This window comes from Canis lupus, chromosome 36 (genome assembly GCF_048164855.1).
Source record: "Canis lupus baileyi chromosome 36, mCanLup2.hap1, whole genome shotgun sequence".
NCBI classification, from domain to species: Eukaryota; Metazoa; Chordata; class Mammalia; order Carnivora; family Canidae; genus Canis; species Canis lupus.
This window is the reverse complement of record NC_132873.1, coordinates 16,218,328-16,246,163: the sequence shown is the minus strand read 5'-3', so window position 1 is coordinate 16,246,163 and position 27,836 is coordinate 16,218,328. Positions and strand designations below refer to the sequence as shown.

At 37.6% G+C, this 27,836-nt stretch overlaps 1 protein-coding gene across 3 annotated transcripts in view; it reads right to left on the bottom strand.

The window, feature by feature from the left end:
* Positions 1 to 2,512: 2,512 nt before the first annotated feature.
* NDUFS1 (NADH:ubiquinone oxidoreductase core subunit S1) overlaps positions 2,513 to 27,836 on the bottom strand; it is a 32,999-nt gene continuing 7,675 nt past the window's right edge. For all 3 annotated transcript variants that reach the window (XM_072813270.1, XM_072813271.1, XM_072813272.1), the window contains 14 exons: positions 27,602 to 27,683; positions 27,381 to 27,511; positions 26,745 to 26,930; positions 24,298 to 24,432; positions 23,566 to 23,680; positions 22,467 to 22,612; positions 21,303 to 21,431; positions 19,903 to 20,032; positions 16,706 to 16,866; positions 10,685 to 10,839; positions 7,956 to 8,131; positions 7,063 to 7,197; positions 6,896 to 6,968; positions 2,513 to 4,860 (listed from right to left, as the gene is read on the bottom strand). In XM_072813270.1, coding sequence (XP_072669371.1) covers positions 4,769 to 4,860; positions 6,896 to 6,968; positions 7,063 to 7,197; positions 7,956 to 8,131; positions 10,685 to 10,839; positions 16,706 to 16,866; positions 19,903 to 20,032; positions 21,303 to 21,431; positions 22,467 to 22,612; positions 23,566 to 23,680; positions 24,298 to 24,432; positions 26,745 to 26,930; positions 27,381 to 27,511; positions 27,602 to 27,683 — 1,846 coding nt within the window. In that variant the 3' untranslated portion in view covers positions 2,513 to 4,768. The remainder of the gene's footprint in view (positions 4,861 to 6,895; positions 6,969 to 7,062; positions 7,198 to 7,955; positions 8,132 to 10,684; positions 10,840 to 16,705; positions 16,867 to 19,902; positions 20,033 to 21,302; positions 21,432 to 22,466; positions 22,613 to 23,565; positions 23,681 to 24,297; positions 24,433 to 26,744; positions 26,931 to 27,380; positions 27,512 to 27,601; positions 27,684 to 27,836) is intronic.

The following is a 27,836-nucleotide window of genomic DNA, read 5'->3' as shown; positions in this document are numbered from 1 at the left end:
TTTTTAGAATTTTCCATTGTAAAATCTACAAACACTTCAAGGAAAAGGTATTTGGTTCCAAGATCCTTGTTCTATTAAAATCTAGACCTTACCAAAAAAAAAAAAAAAAAAAAATCTAGACCTTAAGTCTAATCATAGTTTTGTTACTGTCTCTTGGGCCAAATTATTTTAAAGATTTTATTTATTTGAGAGAGAGGGAGCACAAGGGTGAGGGGCAGAGAGAGGAGAACCAGACTCCTCACTGATGCCTGATGTGGCGCTTGATCCTAGGACTCTGGGATCATGACCTGGGCCAATGGCAAAAGCTTACCTGAATGAGTAACCCAGGTGCCCCTCTTGGGTTGAATTCAATAAGCAAATTTTTTTTTTAAAGATTTTATTTATTTATGAGAGACACACACAGAGAGAGAGAGGCAGAGACAGAAGCAGGCTCCATGCAGGGAGCCTGACGTGGGACTCGATCCCGGGACCCCACGATCATGCCCTGAGCCAAAGGCAGGCGCTTAACCGCTGAGCCACCCAGGCATCCCTAAATAAGCAAATTAATTAAAGTACTATGCAATTGCTTCTTTAAAATATTGGTCATTAAAATTGTTAGGGAGTTACCAGCTATCTTCATCATTATTAAACTGTGGCCATATATACATCTATAAACAATTTTTTGTTCCAATAGATCTTTATCAGATTATTTTTATGCCCACTGTTTCTGAACACGGAGTCAATCACAAACATGAGGTCTAGCCATGCTAGTAATATAGGACTAGCCTCACAAAATGTCCTAAAAAATAGCTTGTCCTACTCCTGCATACCAGAATCTCTGCTTGAGCCCTCATTTTCACAACCATACCAGACCTTTGCTAACTAGGGATTTGCAGTATTACTAGTGACATCTGAACAGAAGTCATGACACGCTAACATTTTAAAACACACCTCTTACCACTTCTTTAAGCTGCTTTAGTTCTTCTTAGGTATTGAATAGTGGTAGGGTGACTTGAGTAACAGAAGTCTGACATTTTATACTGATCAAAAGTTTATGTCGGCAAAAGAATCTACTGGCCGGCCACCCTTTGTACATATCAGTAGCTTTAACCCTCTTTCAGTACCCTTTCTACCACTAGCAAATAATCTTCCCTCTTCTGATAGCCCTGTTTTTATGGTTTTGCTCTTAGAAATAATCTCTTTTAAATAAATTTATTTGAAAAAAAAAATCTCTTTTGGGGCACTTGGGTGGCTCAATTGGCTAAGCGTCTGCCTTCAGCTCAGGTCATGATCCCAGGGTCCTTGGATCAAGACCCGCATCAGACTCCCTGCTCAGTGCAGCATCTGCTTCTCCCTCTGCCCTCTGCTGTGCTCTCTCTCTTGCTCTGTCAAATAAATAAATCAAATCTTAAAAAAAAAAAAAGTAATCTCTTTAAAGGATTAGAACCCAACAGACTTGGTAAATCTACAACTACTGAAAGTTCCATCAAAAAAAGCAGACTTGGGCAGCCCGGGTGGCTCAGTGGTTTAGCGCGGCCTTCAGCCCAGGGCCTGATCCTGGAGACCGGGGATTGAGTCCCACATCGGGCTCCCTGTATGAAGCCTGCTTCTCCCTCTGCCTGTGTCTCTGACTCTCTCTCTCATGAATAAATAAAATATATTTTTTTAAAAAAGCAGACTTCTGCATAATAAATTTTCACAGCTTTGGTGTTTTGGTCAGGTTGACCTTGGATAAGTCATTTAATTCCCTGGAATGCATTTCTTTAGAAAAACAAAAGATGGAGATTATACTTGGGATGCCTTTCCCTACAACCAATAGTTTGAGTTTTTCACTTCATTCATTTAGAATGGGGACTTTTAATTAATTTTAGGATCAAAAACTCCCATGGGGCATCTGACTGGTTCAGTCAGTAGAGTGACTTTTACTGTTTTGTGAGTTTGAGCCCCATGTTGGGTACAGAGCTTAGTTTTACTTTTTTTTTTTTTTTTTTAAGATTTTTATTTATTTATTTATGAGAGAGAGAGAGAGAGGTGCAGAGACACACACAGAGGGAGAAGCAGGCTCCATGCAGGGAGCCCAACGTGGTACTCAATCCCTGGTCTCCAGGATCAGGCCCTGGGCTGAAGGCGGCGCTAACCCGCTGAGCCACCTGGGCTGCCCCAGTGCTTAGTTAAAAAACAACAAAACTCCCATGGAGGGCTAGCGGCAACCTCCTGAAACTGTGAGCAAAATTTTGAATACACGTTTTCCTATAATGATGGTCTTCAGTTATTAAGCACATTGAACACTTACTGTATGTCAGGAAGTAAGCTAGGATTTCCATAGGTTTTCTGACCTGATCCTCATAATAACATTACTAGGTAGAGGTAAATAAAATTATTCGATTTTTATCCCCATTTTACAAATGAGGAAATAATTAAAAATTTTTTCTTAGTAACTTTTCCAAAGATGAACTAGATCTGTCTGACCAGACAGGAGGTGATGTTTAAACAACTCCACAACAAACAATAATAAACAACTATATGCTGGGTATTAAGAAGGCATCATACTTTTTATTAGTTTGTTATAATACAATTCACAATAAATTTGGGAAGCATTTTGTATAGAGCTTAGGCTTTAAGATCTTTCTTGTACATCTATTCAATTTTCATAGCTGTCCATGAGGTTTACATTTGAGGCAATATGGGACAATAAGTCAAACTCCCTTGCCTTTAGTCTCTAACTCTGTAGCTTTAGGCAAGTTATTTGCTATTTCTTGGGTCTCAATACCTATTGTTTGCAGGGTTTTTGTGAAAACTAGACATAATATACTTAATGCTTTAGTGATACATATCTAGAAGGTCCTCCTTAAATGAGAGGCTATTTCCAGACTGCCTTCTTCATCCAAAGGGACCTGGCCCGTAAGCCCTTGCAGACCTCTTTCATTACTTAGAATCATAATTCCATCAGTCAAGTTATTCTCCCCTATATGTATTTTTCTTCTATCTGGGGGCTCTTCTACAAAAAAACTTTTTTCCCCTAGCAACTACCTTTAACGTTTATGTTCACAATAACCTTAATATTTAGCATTACGTGATTAATAGGTGCCCATTAGACAGACCTGCATGTTTACTTTACATAAAAAACAGCCAATTTTATTGAGCACTACTTACCCCAGACAAGGTATTCTTTATAGGATTACAAGTTCACATGTTGCCTAGATGGCAACCCAAGGATTGTGGACCCTCTTGGTCATACATTACCTCTTCTCCATGTGAACACAATATTCCTTCAGCAACAAGCCTATGAAGTCTACACACATGCACTGAAAAGTACTATGTAAAATATGAAATTGGCAGCATCTGCCCCCTAGAGATCAGCTACAGTATTAAAGAGTAAAGAAAATATAGGGTGCAAAAGGTTTGTATTGAATTCAAAGACTTTCAGGAAGAATTTGTACAATTTCAGGCAACTTATAATTTTAAATACTTTAAGCAAGATACACTTCATAATGTATCGCTAAAGAAAAAATAAAGTTTGGGAAAAAAGTTACAAGTGACAAATTTTGTACAGTTTTTGAAGATAAAGTATTAATGTCGTAGTGTTATTTGAAAAACCTTTATTGTTGTATCAGGAATACTGCATCCTATAATTGGGCTGTCTTTAGTGAAAGTAGGAATAAGGATTACAGAGCAAACGGATTCTGACCATAGATTTTGAAAAAAATTTTATGTGGCTTTAAATTATCTTCTAGATTAATTAATTATAAAAGTTTTACCTCCTTTTTGTTTTGACAACTGAAAATTATGAAAGCTGTTAGTTTTGTCTTCTATTATTGGAATAATTTAGTTGACTTAAAACCGCAGATGGTGTTATATAATGAATATGGAACATCAACAAAGACCTAAATTATATCCCTTAACTCCCTCACTCCAGTGGTGCATGTGTGTATAATCTCTTACACAAAGAAAAATGTCACATAAATCACCATGACATATGAACAGAATCAGAGAAAACAGAAAAATGTGCTATCCAATAAGCTTCTCAATGCTAATTCTTAGAAGTAACAACCTATAATATCTGTATTAATGGGAGGGAATTATGTGTAGCAGGTAAGAACAATAGGCTTTGGAGTCAGAAAGAACTAGGCTCCAGTCCTTGAATTTTGCTGTGACCTTAGGCAAGCTACCAAATATCCCTAAACTTCAGTTTCTTCATCTGTAAAATGAGATAACACTACCTCACAGAGCTGCAGCAAGGACAAAACAAGATAATACATGTAAAACCAGAGTGCTTAGCACAGAGAAAAAGCTGAATAATCATTACCTATCATTATTATGATTATTATAGTTGTCCAAGATACATATCTGATATATGATAATATTATACATATTCTATTTACTCAGCTTGACAGAATGCTCAAATCTTCACTTTAGCACTAGAAAACAGTGGGTCCTAATGGAAGTTCTTTTTATTTCATCCATTTTACAAACATAAATGATCAATGAAAATGAACAAAAACTCACATTTTAAGAATTCTGTGTCACAAAAATTGCCAATATTTTTATGTGAAAGAGCATCTGTATACATGTTTATTGAACTATTTAACAATGTTTACACAAAATACATAAATGTCTTTGAAACCTCAAAGTTCACTGATAATTGCAGCATCATTTTCAAATAAGCAAGGTACAACCTTAAATATTACATTATTCAGATTATTTTTTAAAGAGATAAACCTGTAGGAGATCACTCCAACATAACTGTCCATTAATTATTTGTAACAAAATGGGGTTCCTAATAGAAGTTTCAGCATATGGATGGTTCCTCTATTGCCTGGGCACCCTCTGTGACAGCTTTGACACATTTAGCCATTGTCTGTGAGGCTCTGCTAATGGAGTCTGAAAGATATTAAAAAATTTGCATTTTGATAACATGATTTTTTTTAAAAGCACATAGTAAAACTTTGTTGCACACATTTAGGAACAACAACAAAAAAAGACTATAAAATTCTATGTAAATAGGGACACATGGGTGGTTCAGTGGTTGACTGCCTTTGGCTCAGGGCATGGTCCCAGAGTCCCGGAATCCGAGTCCCATATCGGGCTCTTTGAGAGGAGCCTGCTTCTCTCTCTGCCTGCTCTGCCTGCTCTGCCTGCTCTGCCTCTCTCTGTGTCTCTCATGAATTAAAAAAAAAAAAAAAAAAAAAAAAAAACAACAACAACCATAAAATGGCTGGAGACCTAAAATGTCGTCTTAAAAAATTCTATGTAAAAATATGTGAGAGAAACAAATTCAGAAAATAAGCTAAATGTTTTTAATAAGTACTCCTAGGAATGATTAAATAATCACATACAGCCATATAATATGCCAGTATGTAACCATTATAAATACTATAGAGAAGTACTAGACAGGACAAATATGTACACAATACTGTCACTGAAAAAAGTTTATAAAATAGTATGTGTACTAAAATCCACTGAATCCAGTGAATTTTATGGTATGTGAATCGTATTTCTTTTCTTTTAATTTTTTAAAAAAGGATTTTATCTATTTATTTATTTATTTATTATTATTATTTTTTGGATTTTATTTATCCATGAGAGACACACAGAGAAAGAGAAAGAGAGAGAGAGAGAGAGAGAGAGAGAGGCAGAGACATAGGCAGGGGGAGAAGCAGGCTCCATGCAGGGAGCCCGACATGGGACTCGATCCTGGGACTCCAGGATTAGGCCCTGGACTGAAGGCACCACTAAACCACTGAGCCCCCCAGGCTGCCTGTGAATCGTATTTCAATAAAACTGTCAACCCCTCCCCGCTGGTAAATGAATAATCATATTTTTTGTTTAAATAAATATTTGTATATCCCTATATGATTGACAAGATGTCAAAAAAATAAAAGTAATTTCTAGATAGTGAGATCATAGTAACTGTTCTTTGCTCTTTGGGCTTAGGTACACATTCTACAACAAACATAACTTTTATTTTATTTTTTTATTTTTATTTTTAATTTATGATAGTCACACAGAGAGAGAGAGAGAGAGAGGCAGAGACATAGGCAGAGGGAGAAGCAGGGAACCCGACTTGGGATTCGATCCCGGGTCTCCAGGATCGCGCCCTGGGCCAAAGGCAGAAGCCAAACCGCTGTGCCACCCAGGGATCCCCCAAACATAACTTTTATAACTAAAAAACCCAAATAAAAATAATCTTAAATTTAAAAAAATATATATATCTGCTTTTAGATAGAAAATTTAAAATCCTCAACTACTTCATAACACAGATGCAATATCAAGTGTTATATCAAAGGTAAGATATTCAGTAAACAAGTTTCAGTAAGTCCACATTCCTTAAAAACATCCCTAACAATGTCCATCAGAAGCACTCTAACATACTTCACATTTAAGTGTTTTGTGTTTCTAATGTAATTCTCAGAAAAACTTTCAGAGTTGTCACTTACAAAAAAATCTCCCTAAATTGCTATATGATGATTTTACACACAACAGTAAATTTTATATTTAAAATCTGCTTAGGGACGCCTGGGTGGCTCAGCGGTTGGGCATCTCCCTTCAGCTCAGGGCGTGATCCTGGATTCCTGGGATCAGGATTGAGTCCCACATCAGACTCCCTGCATGGAGTCTGCTTCTCCTCCCTCTGCCTGTGTCTCTGTCTCTCTTTCTGTGTCTCTCAAAAATAAATACAAATCTTTAAAAAAAAAAATCTGCTTACATTTCAGAAATAAAGGAAATTAGAATAAAATCAGAAAATGAACATTAAAAAAAAAAGAAAATGAACATTACTTCTGATGTTTCAAAATTTTCAAAGGTTAAATAAAAATATCAAATATTCTCATTAACAGGTTGGAACTGTAATGCTAAATTAGGTGATCTCATTCCTTCCCGCCTTTCATATTTGGCAATCATGCTAACAAATGCATACCTGTCATGTAGAAGTCTTTTATTGTTAGCTGAGGTGGAACAAGTGGATCAGCAAGAAGTTGCTGGTTCACTAGCTGCAAAAAAAGGGATTATGAGATCAATGACAGAACTGAAAACTAACATCCTAGGATTTACTAGTATGAAAACTACATACAGGCAAGTTTTTACCTTGGAGAGCTCATTTGCTTGCTGGAAATAATTGGCTCCTTCCACATCATCATATCGGACAAGATTAGGAGAGACTTCTTCCAATCTGTGCCTTACTTGATCCAGAGTATCATATGGAAGGGTCATACCTGCAATCTATAATTATCAGGTTCCCAGAATTGACACAGAGCTTTAGTACTTAAAAAATTCAAATAATACGTAATTGACACTATAGTGAAATGTTGTAGTAGTGAAAATTCTATCAGTGTCCATTAGCATGTACATTAAGTGGTTAAGTGGAGAACACAAATGTCAAAAATTCTAATTCATAAACAGCTATCAGTACATAGTAATTTCTCTTTAGAAATTAGACTAAGTATGAAATAAATGATTAAAGAGATAATGCAGGACACCTGAGTGGCTCAGTGGTTGAGCATCTGCCTTCTGCTCAGGGAGTGATCCCAGGGTTCTGGGATCAAGTCCCACATCAGGCTTCCCACAGGGAGCATGCTTCTCCCTCTGCCTATGTCTCCACCTCTCTCTGTCTCTCTCATGAATAAATACATAAAATCTTAAAAAAAAAAAAAGAGAGAGATAATGCTATACTAAACTTGAATGCTTTTGCTAACCTGATATTGATCATATACAAAGTTTACAGACAATTGTGCATTATTTTAAATCTATGCTTTCTCTTTATAATAAAAAGAGTTAAATAAAGAGTTAAGTATTTTTAGGCAAAACAAGCCAAAAGATAAAAACATCAATATCAAACACCCATTTTCTGAATACATTTGTCCTACGGAGATTATTCAATCATTTCTGCACATCAGATTTGCATCCTCTTGACTCTGAAAATCATTTTGACAAGCTAACAAGTGAAACATCCTATTAGCAGCATCACTAAGAACAAATACCTCAGAGAGGGCTCTTAGAATTTTCCAGTCTTCTCTTGCCAAGCCAGGAGGTGTCACTGCTACTTTAGTCTGCTGAGCTCGGCCCTCAGTATTGACATAGGTAGCAGATTTCTCCGTATAAGCAGCGCCTGGGAGAATAACATCAGCTATAGGAGCACCAACGTCACCATGATGTCCTGTGAAAAGATGGAAAGTGGCAAGCCATATTTTGGCAAAAAATTGATTAGGTATTATACATGAACATAGGAAAGATCCTTTTAAAATCCCATTAAGAGGGCTCCTGGGTAGCTCAGTCGGGTTAAGCCTCTGCCTTCAGCTTAGGTCATGATCCCAGGGTCCTGAGATCTGATTTCCACATTAGGCTCCCTGCTCAGCAGGGAGTCTCCTTCTTCCTCTGCTTCTGCCCCTCCCCCTGCTCGTGTACTCTCTAGCTTTCTCTCTCAAATAAATAAAATCCTTAAAAAGAATAAAGATAAATCCATTAAGTATTACAGAAGTGTTTACAAGGGGATCCCTGGGTGGCTCAGTGGTTTGGCGCCTGCCTTTGGCCCAGGGTGTGATCCCGGAGTCCTGGGATCGAGTCCCACATTGGGCTCCCGGCATGGAGCCTGCTTCTCCCTCTGCCTCTCTCTCTCTCTCTCTGTATCTATCATGAATAAATAAATAAATAAATCTTAAAAAAAAAAAAGAAGTGTTTACAAAATTACAATATATAAAACAATACAAAAGTTTTGGGGGATGCCTAGGTGGCTCAGTGGTTGAATGTCTGCCTTCAGCTCAGGGTATGATCCTGGTCCAGGGATCGAGTCCTGCATCGAGCTCCCTGCAAGGAGCCTGCTTCTCCTTCTATGTCTCTGCCTCTCTCAGTGTCTCTCATGAATAAATAAATAAAATCTTAAAAAAAAAAAAAAAAAAAAAAAAAAAGTTGGTTGTTTTTTTTTTTTTTTTGGGAAAAAAGGCCACTTTACCCACAATTCAACTTCCTTCCCAAAGAAAATTACTGATAAAAATTTGCTATGTATCTTCTCAGACGATTTTTTGTAAATACAGCAATATGTAGAATATCATATATAATCATGGGCGACTAGGTATATTATTTCTTTTGATGATTACAAAGTAGAAATACTCAGCTGTTAGTGAAATTTGATTAAATAGACTGAAATGGTAAAGGAACAAAAAATGTAGAACAGGAATGACAGTGATAATACTGAAAAGAATATAAACGGGATATTATAGAAAACAATATGACTGAAATAGTATAATGAGAATTTTAATAGTTTAACAAAAACTATTAGAAGGAAAAAAATCTGGAGTTAAATGAAAGAAAGTTATAAAACAATATATGAAGTCTCATCTCATTTGTATACATTTCCACATATACATAGAAAAATATATGAAGCATACATTTTTCTTTTTTTTAAAGATTTAATTTATTTATTTATGTGAGAGACAGAGAGAGAGAGAGAGAGAGGCAGAGACACAGGCAGAGGGAGAAGCAGGCTCCATGCAGGGAGCCTGACGTGGGACTTGATTCCGGGTCTCCAGGATCAGGCCCTGGGCTGAAGGCAGCGCTAAACTGCTGAGCCACCCAGACTGCCCATGAAGCATACATTTCTAAAGCCATCATCAATGATTATTTCTGGATAGGACTAGGAACTGGATATAATTTATACATTTGCTTTGTCAAACTAAAGATACAGAGTATTATATAACGCTCCTTATGTGCCATGGCAATAAAAAGCCTATTATAAATTTATGGTGTTTGTGTGAAATGAAATGGAGAATTATATAATACTTTTTTTCTGTAAAATATCCAAGAATACTCTGAACTCCATTTGTTCCAGGGAAACTTGATTGTTCAAGAAAATGAGTCAAACACAAAACAAAGTACTGGGGCACCTCTGTGGCTCTATGGTTGAGTATCTGCCTTTAGCTCAGGTCATGATTCTGGTGTCCAGGATCAAGTCCCACATCCTCCCCATGGGGAGCCTGCTTATCCCTCTGCCTATGTCTCTGCCTCTGTGTCTCTCATGAATAAATAAAATTAAAAAAAAATAAAACAAAGTACTGTCAAATATACTTCATTAAATGCCCTATAACTCAGCACTCACGATTTTTTTAATTTTTAAATATTTATGTAAAAATGTTTCCTGCTAAAAAAAAAAAAATAAAAAAAAATGTTTCCTGCTTACATAATAATGCTAAATATTCTTTGAAAAGCTGAAATTTAATGTTATATAATACTTGATTATATAAACAAACCATAATTTAACCATTCTTGTTGCTGAGGCATTTAGATTTCTTCTAATTCTTTATTATTAAGTATCATTAGGTAGTAATTCTTTTTTTTATTAAGATTTTATTTATTTGAGAGAGAGAGAGAGAGAGAGAGAAAACGAATGAATGGGGACAGGGAGAAGCAAGCTCTTCCCTGAGCAGGAAGCCCAGTGCAGGGCTTGATGTCAGGACTCTGGGATTATGACCTGAGTGGAAGGCAGATGCTTAACTGACTAAACCACCCAGGTGCCTGACCAGGTAATAAATTCTTAATAACAGTATCAATTACATAACTTATAAAACCTATAATCTGCATTTAAAAAAATATTGGGGGGTATGTGTCTAAAATTCTTGAATGGAAAATATTCAATCCACTAAATATATTGTCATACAGTTTCTAATCTACACAACATTGGATTCTCTTCTGTTTCTGTGTCACAGATGTTACTTACCTTGATAAATAATGAAACAATCCTTTGGCAAATCCTGTCGAGTGATACAACCTCCATCTGCTCCCAGGAGAAATAGCACTTTGGGAGGGTTCTTACGAATTGCTTCCACCCCGGGTTTATAGCCAAGGTCCAAAGCAGCTACTTGGCTTGCAATCCTGTAAAACAATTACAGATTTTTAGCATACCTGCAGTGTTATCATTACAAAAAATTAGTGATTTTTGAAATGATACTTAATCCTTTTTCTATTCAATGCTGACAAAGGCTTTCCCTCATCTTCTTAACCCATTATAAAATAGATGTCAAAACCAGAAATAGCAATATTTTACTGTTTTAAGAACAGCAAACAAAGAAACAAGATGCTTAGAACACTGTCTCCATGAGATATATTTTATTTTATTCTATTCTATTTTATTTTATTTATTTGTTTTTAAAGATTTATTTATTCATGATAGAGAGGTGGGGGGGGGCAGAGACACAAGCAGAGGGAGAAGCAGGCTCCATGCCGGGAGCCCGACGCAGGACTGGATCCTGGGACTGGATCCTGGGACTCCAGGATCGCGCCCTGGGCCAAAGGCAGGCGCCAAACCACTGAGCCTCCCAGGGATCCCTATTTTATTTTATTTTTTAAGGGGAGGGAAATGCAGCAGAAACAGCAGAGGGACAGGGAGAGGAAGAATCCTAAGCAGGTTCCATGCCCAGCACAGAGCCTGATACAGGGCTCATCTCATGACCCTGAGATCATGACCTGAGCTAAAATTAAGAGTCAGATACGAAACAACTGAGCCACTCAGGCACCCAACTTTATGAGATACTAGTTAATAAAATAATTCTGGAAACTTTATGCCAATTGAAATTGTCCTAAATTGATTCTTACTCAATATGACAAGATATAAAGCACACAATAAGCCAAAAACACCAGAAAAAAGTCAAGATGATTTTGAAAACCAAAAAGGGAGAAATTCAAACATCAGTCATAAAACTGTAACTTGGAGAAAACGATAAAATCTTATAAGCAGAAAATAATCCTTTAAAAAAGAGGTCTGGAATAACTATACTCTGAACAACTGGGAATGTGATCTAGTTTGTTATCGCTAACTTTCTTTCTAGAAATGGCCATTGTGAGGACCTTACTGTATATAAAGCAAGTTGTTGTTTTACCTATTTGTTAGGGGAGGAGGGCAGCTCAAACCAACTCCTATTAGTTGCTACTACTCTGTCAAACTCTGATTGGATAACATCAAAAGCATAAAATGCTCTTAAAAAACTTAACAATAAATGTAAGATTTATGTAATGAAAACTACAAAACAACGTTGAGGGCAGCCTGGGTGGCTCAGCGGTTTAGCGCCACCTTTGGACCAGGGTGTGATCCTGGGGACCCGGGATCGAGTACCACGTCAGGCTCCCTGCATAGGGCCTGCTTCTCCCTCTGTGTCTCTGCCTCTCTCTCTTTATGTGTCTCTCATGAATAAATAAAATCTTAAAAAAAAAAAACAAAAAAAAACAATGTTGAAAGAAATTAAAGACATGTTCATGGATTAGAGGACTCAATACTGTTAAGATGGCAATACTCCCCAGCTGACCTTACAAATTCAGTGCAATCCTTATAAAAAATCATAGCCGAATACTTTATAGAAACTGACAAGCATATGGAATAGCCAAACCTATCATAAAAGTAAACAAAGTTGGAGGACTCATACTTCCCTATTTCAAAACTAATCCCTCTGCCCCTAATAGTTTTTCCTTAATTTCCCTCAGTGTAAGTCTTGATATATCTCTTTCAAAGATGTGGACAGAGACTCACATTAACTTATGAGAGTCCACCTCATCCTGGAAAGCAAACTGAGTAAGCTTAAGTTTGTCTTTACAACAGAAGATACATCCTGGGGCACCTGGGGCTCAGCTGGTTGAGCATCCGACTCTCAGTTTCGGCTCAGGTAATGGCCTCGGGGTTGTAGGATGGGAGCCCTGAGTGGAACTACACGCTCAGTGAGGAGTCTACTTATCTGTCTCTCTCTGCTTCTCTCTCTTCTGTGTGCTCTCTCTCAAGTAAATGAGTAAATAAAATCTTAAAAAAAAAAAAAAAAAGATGTGCCCTAATAAACTTTCATAAAAAGGAAATCTTATAAAATCTTTAAAAAAAAAAGAAAAACAAGATTAATAAAAATTATAGTGCTCTCCAGAATGAAAACTCACAAAATGATGGAAAAAAAGTTAAGAAATTTTCTATAAATGCAAAGAATGAGAAAATTATGAGAGAAAAGAGCCAAAAGTCTGAAGGCCATCAATGCATAACAAAAGCTTCTGCATGAGATCCATTAACTAAGTAAAAGTAAACCAATAACCTTTTTCTGAGCTCAAAAGCAAAATTAAACTATTTCAATTTGATGATGGGGAGTAGCTATGATATTCCCAGGCACAGGTAATGACACATCTGAGTGTCACCTACTTATATACTGGTAGAATTTTTTTATTTTTAATTTTTTTAAAGATTCTATTTATTTATTCATAAGAGGCAGGCAGAGAGAGAAAGAAGCAGAGACACAGGCAGAGGGAGAAGCAGGCTCCATGCATGGTGCCCGACGTGGGACCCAATCCCGGGACTCAGGATCACGCCCTGGGCCGAAGGCAGCGCTAAATCGCTGAGCCACTTGGGCTGCCCTAGAATTTTTTTTTAACATCAAAAATAAGGAACCGAAAGGGTGAGCAGACTAACACACTTACATCTACAAAGTCCAGTCATTCTCAGTGACAAAACTGAGGTTACATTAGATCCCTTCTAAAACATTACATGAAAGAAAAGGTGAAAAAATACTTAGTATTAAAGGAAAAAAGACTGTCATCTTTATACCCAAGTAGTCATTTGTGAGAAGGAACCAGAAATACAATGTTAGACATCTGGGAATTTTTTTTAAAAGTTACTAATTTTGGGGATCCCTGGGTGGCTCTGCGGTTTGGCGCCTGCCTTTGGCTCAGGACATGATCCTGGAGTCCCAGATCGAGTACCATGTCAGGCTCCCTGCATGGAGCCTGCTTCTCCCTCTGCCTGTATCTCTGCCTCTCTCTCTCATGAATAAATAAATAAAATCTTTAAAAAAAAAAAGTTACTAATTTTGGTACTCATTCAGAAAAACAGAACTGCATAAATAAAAGTCACAGATGCAAAAGTGAACTAAAAATAAGTAAAAATTGTGGCTAGAAAGGATCCAGAAGTAATTAATACAAATAAACTCTATCTAAAAAATATTAAGGTTTTTTTTTTTAAGATTTATTTCAGAGAGAGAGAGAGAGAGTGAGAGAGAGAGAGAAGCAGACCGCTGCTGAGCAGAGAGCCAGACACTGGGCTCAATCTGAGGGCCCTGGGATTATGAACTGAGCCAAAGGCAGACACTTAACTGACTGAGTCACCCAAGCACGCTGAAAATACAAAGTTTTAAAAAATGTTTACATGATGATCTACAATGCCAAACTAAACCAAAGAGAATGGGGCGCCTGGGTGGCTCAGTGGTTGAGCGTCTGCCTTTGGCTCGGGTCATGATCCTGGGGTCCTGGGATTCAGTCCCACATCAGGCTCCCTGTGGGTGGAGCCTGCTTCTCCTTCTATTTCTCTGCCTCTGTCTCTCGTGAATAAGTAAAACCTTAAAAAAAAAAAAAAAAGAAATAAAACATTGAAATTAATGCTTAAGAATGTATATTCACTTTAAATTTGAAAAATTTGCCTATCATGTTTAAAAGCTTTTAGCCTCAATCCTCAAACAAATTTGAAAAATAATACTTAAAGTAGAAAGGATTATGCAAAATGGGAAACTTCATCTATTAAGGTAAAACTGTTACATTTCTAAAACAAATTGGAAATATGCATTAAGAGCCTCAGAAATGCTTATCGTAGGGACTCCTGGGTGGCTCAGCGGTTGAGCGTCTGCCTTTGGCTCAGGCCTGATCCCAGATCACGAGATCAAGTCCCACACTAGGCTCCTTGCATGAAGCCTGCTTCTCTCCCCTCCGCCTGTGTCACTGCTTCTCTTTCTGTGTCTCTCATGAATAAATAAATAAAATCTTAAAAAAAAAAAAAAAAGAAATGTTTATCCTAAAGAAGATACAATAGAATATTACTCAGCCATCAGAAAGAATGAATACCTACCACTTGCTTCGATGTAAATGGAACTGGAAGGTATAATGCTGAGTAAAATAAGTCAATCAGAGAAAGACAATTATCATTTGGTTTCACTCTTATGTGGAATATAATAAATAGTGAGAGGAACTAAAAGGAAAAGGAGGGAAACTCCTCCTTTTCCCTAAATGGGGAAAAATTAGAGAGGAAGATAAACCATGAGAGACTAACTCTGGAAACAAAGGGTTACAAGTGGGTGGGGGATGGGATAACTGGGTGATAGGCATTAAGGAGGGCACTTGATGGGATGAGCACTGGGTGTAACATGTTGGCAAAATGAATTTAAATAAAAAAAATATATTTTTTAAATTTTTACTTATTTATGATAGTCACACAGAGAGAGAGAGAGAGAGAGAGAGAGAGAGAGAGAGGCAGAGACATACGCAGAGGGAGAAGCAGGCTCCATGCACTGGGAGCCCGACATGGGACTCGATCCCGGGTCTCCAGGATCGTGCCCTGGGCCAAAAGCAGGTGCTAAACCGCTGCGCCACCCAGGGATCCCGAATTTAAATAAAATATTTTAAAAAAATGTTTATCCTTTTGCCCTAAGAGCTCCTTTTAGAAATCCACTGTAAGAAAATAATCTAAAGTTCATAGGTATATGTGTATCACTGCATTATTTATAGTTTAAAACCTAGCATCGATCTACATGTTAACAAAAAATGAAGTGGCTAAGATATTATACGTATTCATGATATTAAATAGCCATTAGGGATACCTGGGCAGCGACTGAACATTTGCCTTTGACTCAGGGCGTGATCCCGAGGTCTAGGATGGAGTGCTGCATTGGGCTCCTTATGGGGAGCCTGCTTCTCCCTCTGCCTGTGTCTCTGCCTCTCTCTCTCATGAATGAATAAATAAAATCTTAAAAATAAATGAACAGCCATTAAAGTTTACATTTTCAAGAAATTTTCAATTACAGGAAGAAATTTTATCTGGTAATGAAAACTAATCAAAATCAGAACACAAAACTGTTTACAGAGCATGATTTCAACTATATAACTAAAGAATATTTACACAGGAAAAAGAGAACCAGAAGGAAGTAGCAATAGTAATTATCTATAATCTGTAGGAGAATAATTTCCACTTTCACATTCTTTTTTCTCTTTCCAACTTCCTAAAATACATGTGTATTACTATGTATTTTTGACAAGTGGTGAGGGGCAGCAGGGTGGTGGGGGGAAGATCTCAAGCAGAGTGCAACTCAGAACTTCATCTCACGACCCCTGAGATTATAACCTGACCCAAAAGAGTCAGATGTTAATCCAACCAAGCCACCCAGGTGTTCCAAATGTTTATTATTAATAAAGTCAGAAAAAGACTTCCCTTACAATGAATTCTCAAGTTAGCCTACATTTTTATCATTTAATCAAAGCCAGAGGGCTTGTTGCAATTTTTGAATTAAGGTATGCTAATATACATATTTTCAAGATTTTCTCAGCATTGCTATTTCAAATACTTTTTTAAAGATTATATTTATTTGAGAGAGAGAGAGGATGCACGTGTACACGCACCTGCACGTGGGGGGGGGGGGGGGGCGGGGCAGAGGGAGAAGCAGATTCCCTGCTGACCAGAGAGCCCAACATGGGGCTTGATCTCAGGCCCCGGGATTACAACCTAAACCAAAGGCAGATGCTTAACCAACTGAACCACCCAGATACCCCTCAAATATTTTAAATACTATTTATTATCTTGGGTTCTTCTCACAAGGAAAATAAAATTATCTCTTTCGCATCTGCTACTGAGACATTGCTAAAAATGTTTGTAAATCTAAATATGACAGTATAACAGTAAAGCACGTACACAAAATTACTTGAATCTTACAGTATGTACAACAATTACTCAACATACCTATGAAGGATATTCATAACTTTCCAATCACCAGTAACACCACTACTCATCCGAATCTTTTGAGCAATGCTGGAAACAGCTGCAAGAATTGCTGCCCCATCATTTCTTTGGAGTGCAGAACTGCCTAAAACCACCATTGGTTTTTTAGCTTCATTTAATACCTATTTAAAAAAAAAAACTTCGATTAAAAAAAAATTTTTTAAATTTGTATCTACACTATGTTGTCCCAAGTTTCAGTTTTAATGTGGAATGTCTTTGATTTTTACTAGTCAACATACAGACATATATATACAACAAGATTTAACCAAAAATATCTCGCTAATGCTACTGTGAAATGAGTTACTAGATAAAATAAATTTTCTAAAAGTAAGTACTGGGAATTAAAGCATTTCCCAGATATCCTTTGGTCAGATTTATGAGTATGTTCCAGAAAAACTGGGCAATGTCCCAACAGAGATTCAGTTGGTACTAACAGAAAAAGTCACACTCCAGTATATCATGTATACAGTCTTCTATCGGCTCACCATGCTCTAGACAAGGAAGAAGATGTAGGGAAAGCAATGAACACCGAACTACAACACAGAATACCTAAAGGTTCTGCTTTAAACTACAGTAACTTCCTGACTGCCAAAACCTGAGGGGGAATAATACATCCCAAAAGCAAAGAAAAACTTTGTGGATTTAGTGGAGGACGGAAAGCGGAAACCTTAACAGTAAAGCTAAACACTACAGAGCTCACTCTCCTATCCACCCTCACTGAATTAACTGGCCCAAATCAAAGAATCAGCATGAGAATTATGCCTACATACTACAGAGGAGAATAAACGTCCTCCTTGGGAATTTCCCAAGAAAATGTGAATAGTTCAGAGAAATAGTTTTCAATAGCCCTAGAGAAAATGAAAAACATACTCCTCACTTAAAAAAAAAAGGAACTGGAAAAGAAACGAGAAATGTACACCATTCCAGAAACAATAAAAAACAAAATAAAATATGACCTTAAATACAGGGACAAGAAAGGCAGGTTACAGGAAATCATACGAAACAAACTGAAAAAGAACAAAGAAAAATGACAGAAAAGATACAAGAGAGGATCCAATATTGCTGTTAGTTTTTTATTGTTATTTCTTGTTTTTTAAGATTTTATTTATTTGACACAGAGAGAGAGAGATTGAGATTGAAGAGCACCAGGCAGAGGGGAGGGAGAAGCAGGCTCAGAGGGCCCGACATGGGGCTCAATCCCTGACCTTGGGATCATGACCAGAACCACAGGCAGCTGCTTAACCAACTATGCTGCTCAGGTGCCCCAAGAAGGATACTTTTCAATAAGTATTTTTAAATATTTTTGATCACTGCAATCATAATGGTTTTCCTACTCAAAAACAAAGAAATAGATCCCTGGGTGGCGCAGCGGTTTGGCACCTGCCTTTGGCCCGGGGCGCGATCCTGGAGACCTGGGATCGAATCCCACGTCGGGCTCCCAGCATGGAGCCTGCTTCTCCCTCTGCCTGTGTCTCTGCCTCTCTGTCTCTCTCTGTGTGACTATCATGAATAAATAAATAAAATCTTAAAAAAAAAAAAAAAACACAAAGAAATAGGGCTTAACTGCTTTGTACCACTTGATTACATCTAAGGCTACACCATCTCAGAACCATGAGGAGAAGCTCACTCAAACACACATGAATAAGCAAAGGCACTGAGGCAGTAAATCAGGAAGGACTGTCCTTCCTTGAGGACATCCTTGGACATTGTCCAACTGCCTACCCTCTAGAACTGTTATATGAAAAACAGAAACCTCTTACATATTTTAATAATCAGCATTCCATCACCCATACACAAATACTAAAATAAAAAAACCCTCAAATTTTCACAATGAAAGGTCTGCCATGTTCCATTAAAAAGTGACAGAGAACCACCATTAAACATATTCTGAAATTATTAAATTTCAAAGCTAAAGAACCCAGTATAAGGGTTCAAAACAAATTATATAGATAGTAAAAACAAAATTAGGACAGGGTTGGAAGAAAATATGACTGACATCAGGCTTCTCCACAGTAACAAAAGGCAAGATCTATAAAGTTCAGAGAGAAGGGGCACCCCCGGGTGGCTCAGTGGGTGAGCATCTGCCTTTGGCCCTGGCCGTGATCCCAGGGTCCTGGGGTCAAGCCCCACATCGGGCTCCCAGCAGGGAGCCTGCTTCTCCCTCTGCCTAGGTCTCTACTCTTTCTCTCTCTCTCTCTCTCTGTGTCTCTCTCATGAATAAATAAATAAAATCTTCCAATAAATAAGTAAATAAGATAAAGTTCACAGAAGAAAAAAGTGTGACCCTAGGACTTTGTATTCTACCAAAGCTTTCTTCAGGAATAAAAAAGACATTCTCAAGCAAGAACTCAAAGAATAGTGTACTTACGAGCCCCTCTTGGAAAAGTAAATAAAAACCTATAAATACCAAACAATGAAATGAACATAAATAAAATACTCGGTAATGAAAAAGTCATTAAAAGGACTGGTGAAATTTAAGAATAACTCTCACAGGGCAGCCCGGGTGGCTCAGCGGTTTAGCGCCGCCTTCAGCCTAGGGCCCGATCCTGGCGACCTGGGATCAAGTCCCATGTCGGGCTCCCTGCATGGAGCCTGCTTCTCCCTCTGCCTATGTCTCTGCCTCTCTCATTCTCTCTCTTTTTCTCTGTGTCTCTCGTGAATAAATAAATAAAATCTTATAAAAAATTAAAAAAAAAAAAAAGAGTAACTCTCACAGTAAAGAAAGATTTCCTTTAACTTCAAAGTTTCAGTTTCACTTCAGCTTGGAGGAACATGAACTCATGACCCTGAGATCATGACCTGATCTGGGATCAAGAGTCAAAGACAACAAACCGAGCCACCTGGGCGCCCCTTACTTCAATTTCTTTTCTGATAATTTCAAGTAAACCTAAACTCTGGTATATAAAAATACCTAGTATGTTATGATCTTATTTTTGTCTATCTATTCATCCATCTTGCTCTATACACGAATAGATGATTATGATGTTTCATCAATACTTGTTTGGATTGGTGGAATGTGGGGTAATGTTTTTTTCCATTTTCTTTTCTATATTGCTCTAATTTTGAGCTGTAATCACATATCATGACAAAAACAGTAACTTTTAAAAATAATAATACTTAAAACTCAACAAAAGTAGTTATGTGTAACTCAAGAGTACCTCATTGAATGGATGGCTACCAAAAGCAATGTCTTGAAGAATTTTGGGAGAATCTCCCAGATGGTCATATCTGTAAGTGAGGTCCACTGGGCTGCCAATAAGGGCCACTTTTAAGTCATTGTGAAGCCAGCTGAAATAAAAACAACAAAATTTTTAGAGCTAAATTACTAAATTAGGATAGTCACCAGTCTCATCAATGCTAGGGGCTACATCTATTTATGTTACAAATGTTAAAAGCACAAAACAGTCACAGAACATTTAGCCTTAATAAACAGAAATTACTGTGTACCTTTCAAAATAATAGTGTTGTAAAAATCCACACCAAGTCAGTGAATTTGCTGTGTAAGAATGCGAACCCTTGGGACGCCTGGGTGGCTTGGCAGTTGAGCGTCTGCCTTTGGCACAGGGCGTGATCCCGGGGTTCAGTCCCACATCGGGCTCCTTGTGGGGAGTCCGCTTCTCCCTCGGCCTGTCTCTGCATCTCTCTCTCTGTCTCTCATGAATAAGTAAATAAAATCTTAAAAAATAAAATGCTAACCCTAATCGAGCTACCAAAACTTTCATTTTAGAATAAATGTTATGTAATTTTTATTTTGCTACATTTACACAGCAGAGTCAATTATCTAATTATCCATTCAGGTAATTTAAATATAGTTAATGAATATAAACTACATCACTCATATTTATTCTCTTTGGGAAGTATGGATCTAGCTCTTTTAAAACTAGTTACAAATGTGGTGACCATATATTCTGTTTCTCTGAGATAGTGTTGGTTTTTATCTGTATCCTGCAGTATTAACAATTCCCCCTTGGGACACCTGGGTGGCTCAGCGTCTTGCCTTTGGCAAGACGCTGGGGCTCTGGGATCGAGTCCTGCATGGAGCCTGCTTCTCCCTCTGCCTCTCTCTCTCTGTGTCTCTCATGATTAAATAAATAAAAATCTTAAAAAAAAAAAAATTGCCCCTTTCACTCTCAATAGTGTCACAGTATAAACAATAAATTATGCCAACCTATTCATGAGTCTCTAAGATATGAAAAGATGGAGATATTCTACAAAACAATTGCCTGTGCTCTACAAAAAAAATGTCAAAAAAGAAAACTGAAGAGTCATGACACTAACTGCAATGTGTTACCGGAGACTGGACCCTAGACAGGAAGAAAATCATTATAAAAGAAATTATAGAAAAATTGGTGCATCTTGAATTACTTCAAAATAAGAAGACAAAGTAATAAGTTTGGCAGGAGGAGAGGGAGGGAACAGATCTGTTAGAAGCTGCACTCCAATTATCTTTTGGAGTCTTATTCCCATGAACACTATTAGGAATTAACTAAAAGAGTAACTTTTCGGATGTAAGCCAAGTTATTATATAAACATTTTTAAATCCCTGAATATTACTAACCTCTTTCGAATTCTAGCATTAAATAGTGGTGCCTCAAAACGTGGATTTGTACCAACCAGAAGGACAACATCTGCTTCTTCCACACCAGCAATTGTAGTATTAAGAAGATAATTGGAACGCAAATCTGTGCTAGAAATAAATAAAAATACAGGTTTACTTCAAAACTAATACACAATACCAATCCATGCAATATTCTCATGTCAACAAACCCATGGTATTCCCAGACAATACATTATTATGAAGTATTTCTAAATTACATCAAAGTTTCAGATACTTTTTAAAAAAAGATTTACTTGAGGGCAGTGCGGTTTAGTGCCTATCTTTGGCCCAGGGTGTGATCCTGGAGTCCCGGGATTGAGTCCCGCGTTGGGCTACCCGCATAGAGCCTGCTTCTCCCTCTGCCTGTGTCTCTGTGCAGCCCACCCCCCCGCCATGTCTATCATGAATAAATAAATAAAATCTTAAAAAAAAAAAAAAAAGGTTTATTTGAGACAGCATGCGCATGCAAGCAGGGGAAGGGGCAGAGGGAGACAAGCAGATGGTGGGCATACTTGGGGCTCAATCCCAGGACCCTGAGATCATGACCTGAGCCAAAATCAAGAGTTGGATGGTTAATGGACTGAGCCACCCAGGCACAATTCAGATACTTACTAATAACTGGATTACTTCAGTTATTAATTACTCCAGTTATTAATTACTAATCGTTCCTGGCTTGACTTTGGTCTCTACATGAAAAGACTCTGGTGGGTATGATGGAAAATCCAAGCTGTCACATATCATTTATTAATGCCACAGATGTACTTATTTATTTTTTTAAGTAAACTCTACTACCAACATGGGCTTGAACTTAGAAACCCAAGATTAAGAGTCACCCACTCTACCAACTGAGCCAGCCAGGCGCACCAGATATATTGATTTTTTAAATTCATTCATTCATTCATTCATTCATTCATTCATTTCCAGACACACCGAGTGGCAGAGAGATAGAGGGAGAAGGGAAAAACAGGCTCCTCGCAGGGAGCCCAATGTAGGACTCCATCCCCAGACAGGGATCACATCCTGAGCCACCCAGGCATCCCAGATGTATTGATTTATACACAACTTGTATAACAACAACCACAACAACAACAAAGCAAGCCTACATGCTAGCTTCATAGTTCTCACCCAGCTCCTGCAGTGGGGAAGACCTCTTCTGTGCACAAAGTGTCAGAGTCCACTCTATTAAGCAAATCTTTAAGAGCTACTAGGGCTTCAGCATCCACCAAGCCACCTGCAATTGCTGCTACATCCTTGCCTTGAAAACTCTGCAACTAGAAACAGATGAAAAGAGTATCACCAAAAAACTTCCATTCAGCAAAGACCACTCTTCAGAAAACAAAACAACAGTCATTTTAAGGTATTAAAAAAAGCAATGAACTTTTGACTAATTGACTAATTATTAACCTAAAGTGAGAAGCAAAGGTCTATGTGAGGCCAAGACTAATAATACCACCAGCTTGGAGGAAAGGTATTTGTTTTAAATTAGGAACAAATGGGCCTCATGATGAGGTTTGGAGGATGAAGACTGTGAATTACAGTTAAAGCTTGTTCCGAAGTATCTACCATTCCCTCAAGCCCTTTGTGTACACGGCCTTTCTGTGACTAGAAAGCCATTCCTGGGCAGCCCGGGTGGCTCAGCGGTTTAGCGCCGCCTTCAGCCCGGGGTGTGATCCCGGAGACCCAGGATGGAGTCCCACGTTGGGCTCCCTGCATAGGACCTGCTTCTCCCTCTGCCTCTCTCTGTGTGTCTCTCATGAATAAATAAATAAATAAAATCTTTAAAAAAAAAAAAAAAAAAAAGAAAGAAAGAAACCATTCCCTACATTTTTGCTGACAAGTTTGCATTCATTCTTAGACTTTGTCTGAGTCACCTTATGTAGAAAGACATCTCTGACATGCTAGCCTGGTTAGGCACCCCTCTCAATGCTCTCTCAGACATCACTTCCTGCACGATTCCCCATAGTAGCACATGATATTTGACTATGCATCTTTCCCTACTACAAGATTGTGGGAAGAAGGGGACCATGTGTTAGTGGTCTCTACATCCCTATTTCTAGCATGATGTCTGTCTGGCATGTGGTTCAGACATAAAAATAAATGTTTATTAAATGGAAGGCAATCTTGATAAGAGGAAAGAAGTGAAGAGACACATATCCCCCTCTTTGCTACAAAGATATTCCTTGAAAATCACAAATAATATATACTCTGTATTTCAATTTTTTACCATTCCAGCTACACGAGAGAGTGCATCCTCCCAGGTGGTATAGGTTAAAAGCCCCTTTTCGTTTCTGACCATCGGCTCAGTAAGTCTTTGACGTTTTAGCCCATCATAGGCAAATCTAGATAACAGAAATTACACCATTTGTGGAATTCTGAAGAGGCAACTTATAGTTTTCAAATTTAAAGTCTAAAAAAATATTATTTAAATATAATACCTGTTAAAATGTCAAATAAACTGACAAATACTTGGACACAAATAATTACTCCCAAGTTTTTTAAAGAATATTTTTTGATCATCTAAAACTAAAACATCATCTAAAAAGTGATTTGTATTCAGCTACCTGAATAATCTTAAGATCATAACACAAAAAAATTTGATAGCTGAAGAAGCCAAATCATTTTTATTTAAAAAATTTGAATATCGCGATGTTTTATCAAAATTATGATGTGCAAACTCAAGTGCCTTTTTCCAATGAACAAACTGGAACAGATTAAATATCTTAACCCATTTCAATTTTTCCATCTGGGAGGAAAAATGGTATTTGTCAAAGTTAATATGAAAGCCTGCAATATGAATGTCAGTTTTGTCCAATTCTCCTTATAAACAGTCCAGATTTCAGTAGTCTACATTTATTAACTAATTTGCAATTATTAAAACAGTATTTTATAGTGAAAATTACCATAAAATACACTTTAAATCAATCACAGAAGTTAAGGAAAACAATGCAGCATATACCTGGTTTTATCAGAGATCCACTCTTCATTGATGTCCTCATGCATTCTTGGCAAAATCCTCATCACCTCTCCTGTTCTTGTGCTTACCACAATATTACTTCCAACCGCATCCATGACATCAATGGATTCCGTCTTTCTGAGAAAATAAACACATAGATTTAGTATGCTGATTTTGGCAATAAGAACAAAGCTTCTGTCACCTGACTTATCAAAAAAAAAATTTTTACAATGACTTGCTTTTTTGAATTTCTAAAAATAATGGGACCCAGAGAAATTGCCATTAAAAAAATATCCTCATCTTTGACTACCTCACACAAATTTCTACTGTAAAAAAAAAGGTTTAGGGTCTTCTGGGTGGCTCGGTTGGTTGGGTGTCTGACTGCTGATTTTGACTCAGGTCATGATCTCAGGATAGTGTGTGCAGAGTCTGCTCTCCCTCTGCTTCTCCCTGCAATCACTTGTGCACACTCATGTTCTCTCTCTTATAAATAAATAAAATTTTAAAAAAACAAATAAAGCTTTAGAGACTGTTCTCTGATACAAAAGCCAATGGTGGGGGTCCCTGGGTGGCTCAATGGTTTAGTGCCTGCCTTCAGCCCAGGGTGTGATCCTGGAGACCTGGGATCGAGTCCCATGTCGGGCTCCCTACATGGAGCCTGCTTCTCCCTCTGCTTGTGTCTCTGCCTCTCTCTCTTTCTCTCTCTGTGTCTCTCATGAATAAATAAATAAAATCGTAAAAACAAAAAACAAACAAACAAAAAAAACAAAAGCCAATGGTAAGGGTTCCAAATGGCCAAATCTGGGAAATATGACTATCAAAATAAGTAACAAGAGGGTAAGATTTCTGGTATAACTGATTAAAAAGCCCCACAAATCTTCCTACAAAAAAGCAAAACTAAAACTAAAACTTTTGTTAATTTAAAACTAAATTAACAAAAACAACCAATTCAGCACTTTGGAAGTTACCAAAGGCATACGCCACCATGAGAAGCTTTTATGCAAGGCAAAACTACTGAACTTCAAGTAAGAAGGGTGGAAATCAGTGGTAGTGTGGCTTGGGGCCTGTTCTCATCCCCTTCCCTCCCACCTTGAACAGGTTCTATCAGGCTAGGGTAAGCTATAGAGATGGAAGTTCTTTTCTGCTTGCATTATGGGGGTCTTAAAAGAAAAAGAGAAAAATCTCTACTTAAACACCTCAGCTACGGGTAGCTCAGGTGGCTCAGCAGTTGAGCGCCACCTTCAGGCCAGGGCCTGATCCTGGAGACCCTGGATGGAGTCCCACGTCGGGCTCCCTGCATTGAGCCTGCTTCTCCCTCTGCCTGTGTCTCTGCCTCTCTCTCTCTCTCCTCTCTGTGTATTCTCATGAATAAATAAATAAAATCTTAAAAAAAAAAAATCTCAGGTACATACTGTGCCCCATCCCCGTAATCCTTTAATATACATAAATACGTGGTTAAAAACCTAGAATTCTAAGATATTCTCATATACTCCAGTGGAAGTTTAAAAACAGGAGGGTAATTTAATGATATATTTCTAGGACCTTAAAAATATTCAAACTCATTGCAACTACCTACTCCACTTCTCAGTTTAGTAAGAAGAATCAGAGATATAGGGACTCCCGGGTGGCTCAGTCAGTTAAGCGTCTGCCTTTGGCTCAGGTCATCATCCCAGGCTCCTAGGATCAGGGTCCAGGGATGGAGCCCCCTTATTGAGCTCCTTGTTTTGCAGGGAGCCTGCTTCTCCCTCTCCCTCTGCCTGCCACTCTCCCTGCTTGTGCGCTCACTCTCTGTCAAATAAAAAAAATAAAATAAATCAGAGATATGTAAGAAAATTTTTAACAATTTTTTTTAAAGATTTTATTCATTTATTTGAGATGGGGCGGGGGGAGGGGAGAGTGAGACAGAGAGAGAGAAAGCTAGGAGAGGGAGAGAAAATTTGAAGCACTCTGTGCTGAGCACAGAGCCGGATGTGGGGCTTGGTCTCACAAACCTTGAGCCAAAGCTAAGAGTTGGATGCTAAACTGACTGAGCTACCTGGCACCACAATAACAATTTTTACCACAGATTTACAACTATACAGAAACAAACTAAATGTCTGATAATAGGAACTGACTAAAATATATCTGCACATGGTTGAAAACATACAATGAGGAGACTATCTTTTAAAAATCAAGCTCATTTTACTCTTTGAAAGATCAAGTGAATAAAATAATTGTGTGGTTAAGTACTTGGGAATTAATTTCCAAGAAAACTATAATTGATTTACACAGGTTCACCCTGTCCTTTAATCTATCTACTTACCGTCCAGTAAGAGGATTGTACTTAAATACATAAAAACTTAGCAGACCAAAACAATCAGAATATAGGAAGGACATGAATCTTAAATTTTTTTGAACAATGGTCAATTAAAGGACAAAAAACAAATTATCAAAAAATCAACAATGAATACCTTGTTTCCCAAGGGCGGGCAGTAAAAGCATAGGGCTTAGAGGTCAGGGCACCTACAGGGCAGATGTCAATGATATTGCCAGACAGTTCAGACATGAACATCTTTTCAATGTACGTGCCAACCTGCATATCATTTCCTCTGCCTGTTGTTCCCAAATCATCTACTCCTGCAATCTCACTTGCAAACCTGCAAGGTAAAAATGTACTGTCAAATGGTCAAATCCAGCAAAATTACCTCCTTTCCTATCTATGATCACAAAGAGATAATGATTTTCAAAACACTAAAAACACACAAGTATATTTTCAAAGGTAAACAGTCCTTGAATAAAAGAGAGTTCAATAAATGTTTGTATGTTAGTTAATTGCAGTGTAACACACAGAAAATTGCACAAATCACCTATATAGCTCAACAAGTTATCAGAGTGAATGCTTACAGCTTTTGATTTGTAAATTCAATGCAAAGTGATATTTATTGAAAGCGATCAATTCATTTTATTTACTTATGCAGGAAACATTAAAAACATGCCTCTTCTCCCACCAAAAAATGTTGCCATTTTTTCTATTGTTGTTATTCCATCAAATTTGTGAATATTAAGTATGTGAATGATATTCCAGAAGATAGAAGGAAAATCATTACCTGATGCAGCGAGTACACTGTATACATCTAGTCATAATGGTCTTTACCAATGGTCCAATGTTTTTGTCCTCCACAGCACGTTTTCCCTCTAAAAATCGGCTCCTATCACTTCCAAACATCATGGATTGGTCCTTAAGTAGATTGAGAGAATTAATCTAATGCTGCTAGTGAAATCAAAACCGGAGACAACCAAAAAAGATTTATGAAGTTAGACGACATACCTGCAGATCACATTCACCTCCCTGGTCACAAATAGGACAGTCCAGTGGGTGATTTGCTAACAAGAACTCCATCACACCTTCTCTGTATGGAAAATTTTAATATGTAAAATGATATTGTATCATCCTTTCATATAGTATTAAACTTGCATTTATTATCAGAAATGCCAATGCAATCATCATTCTAGTATTAGACACAATCTAAAAAAATGTTTATATAAGTCTAGGAATAAAATAT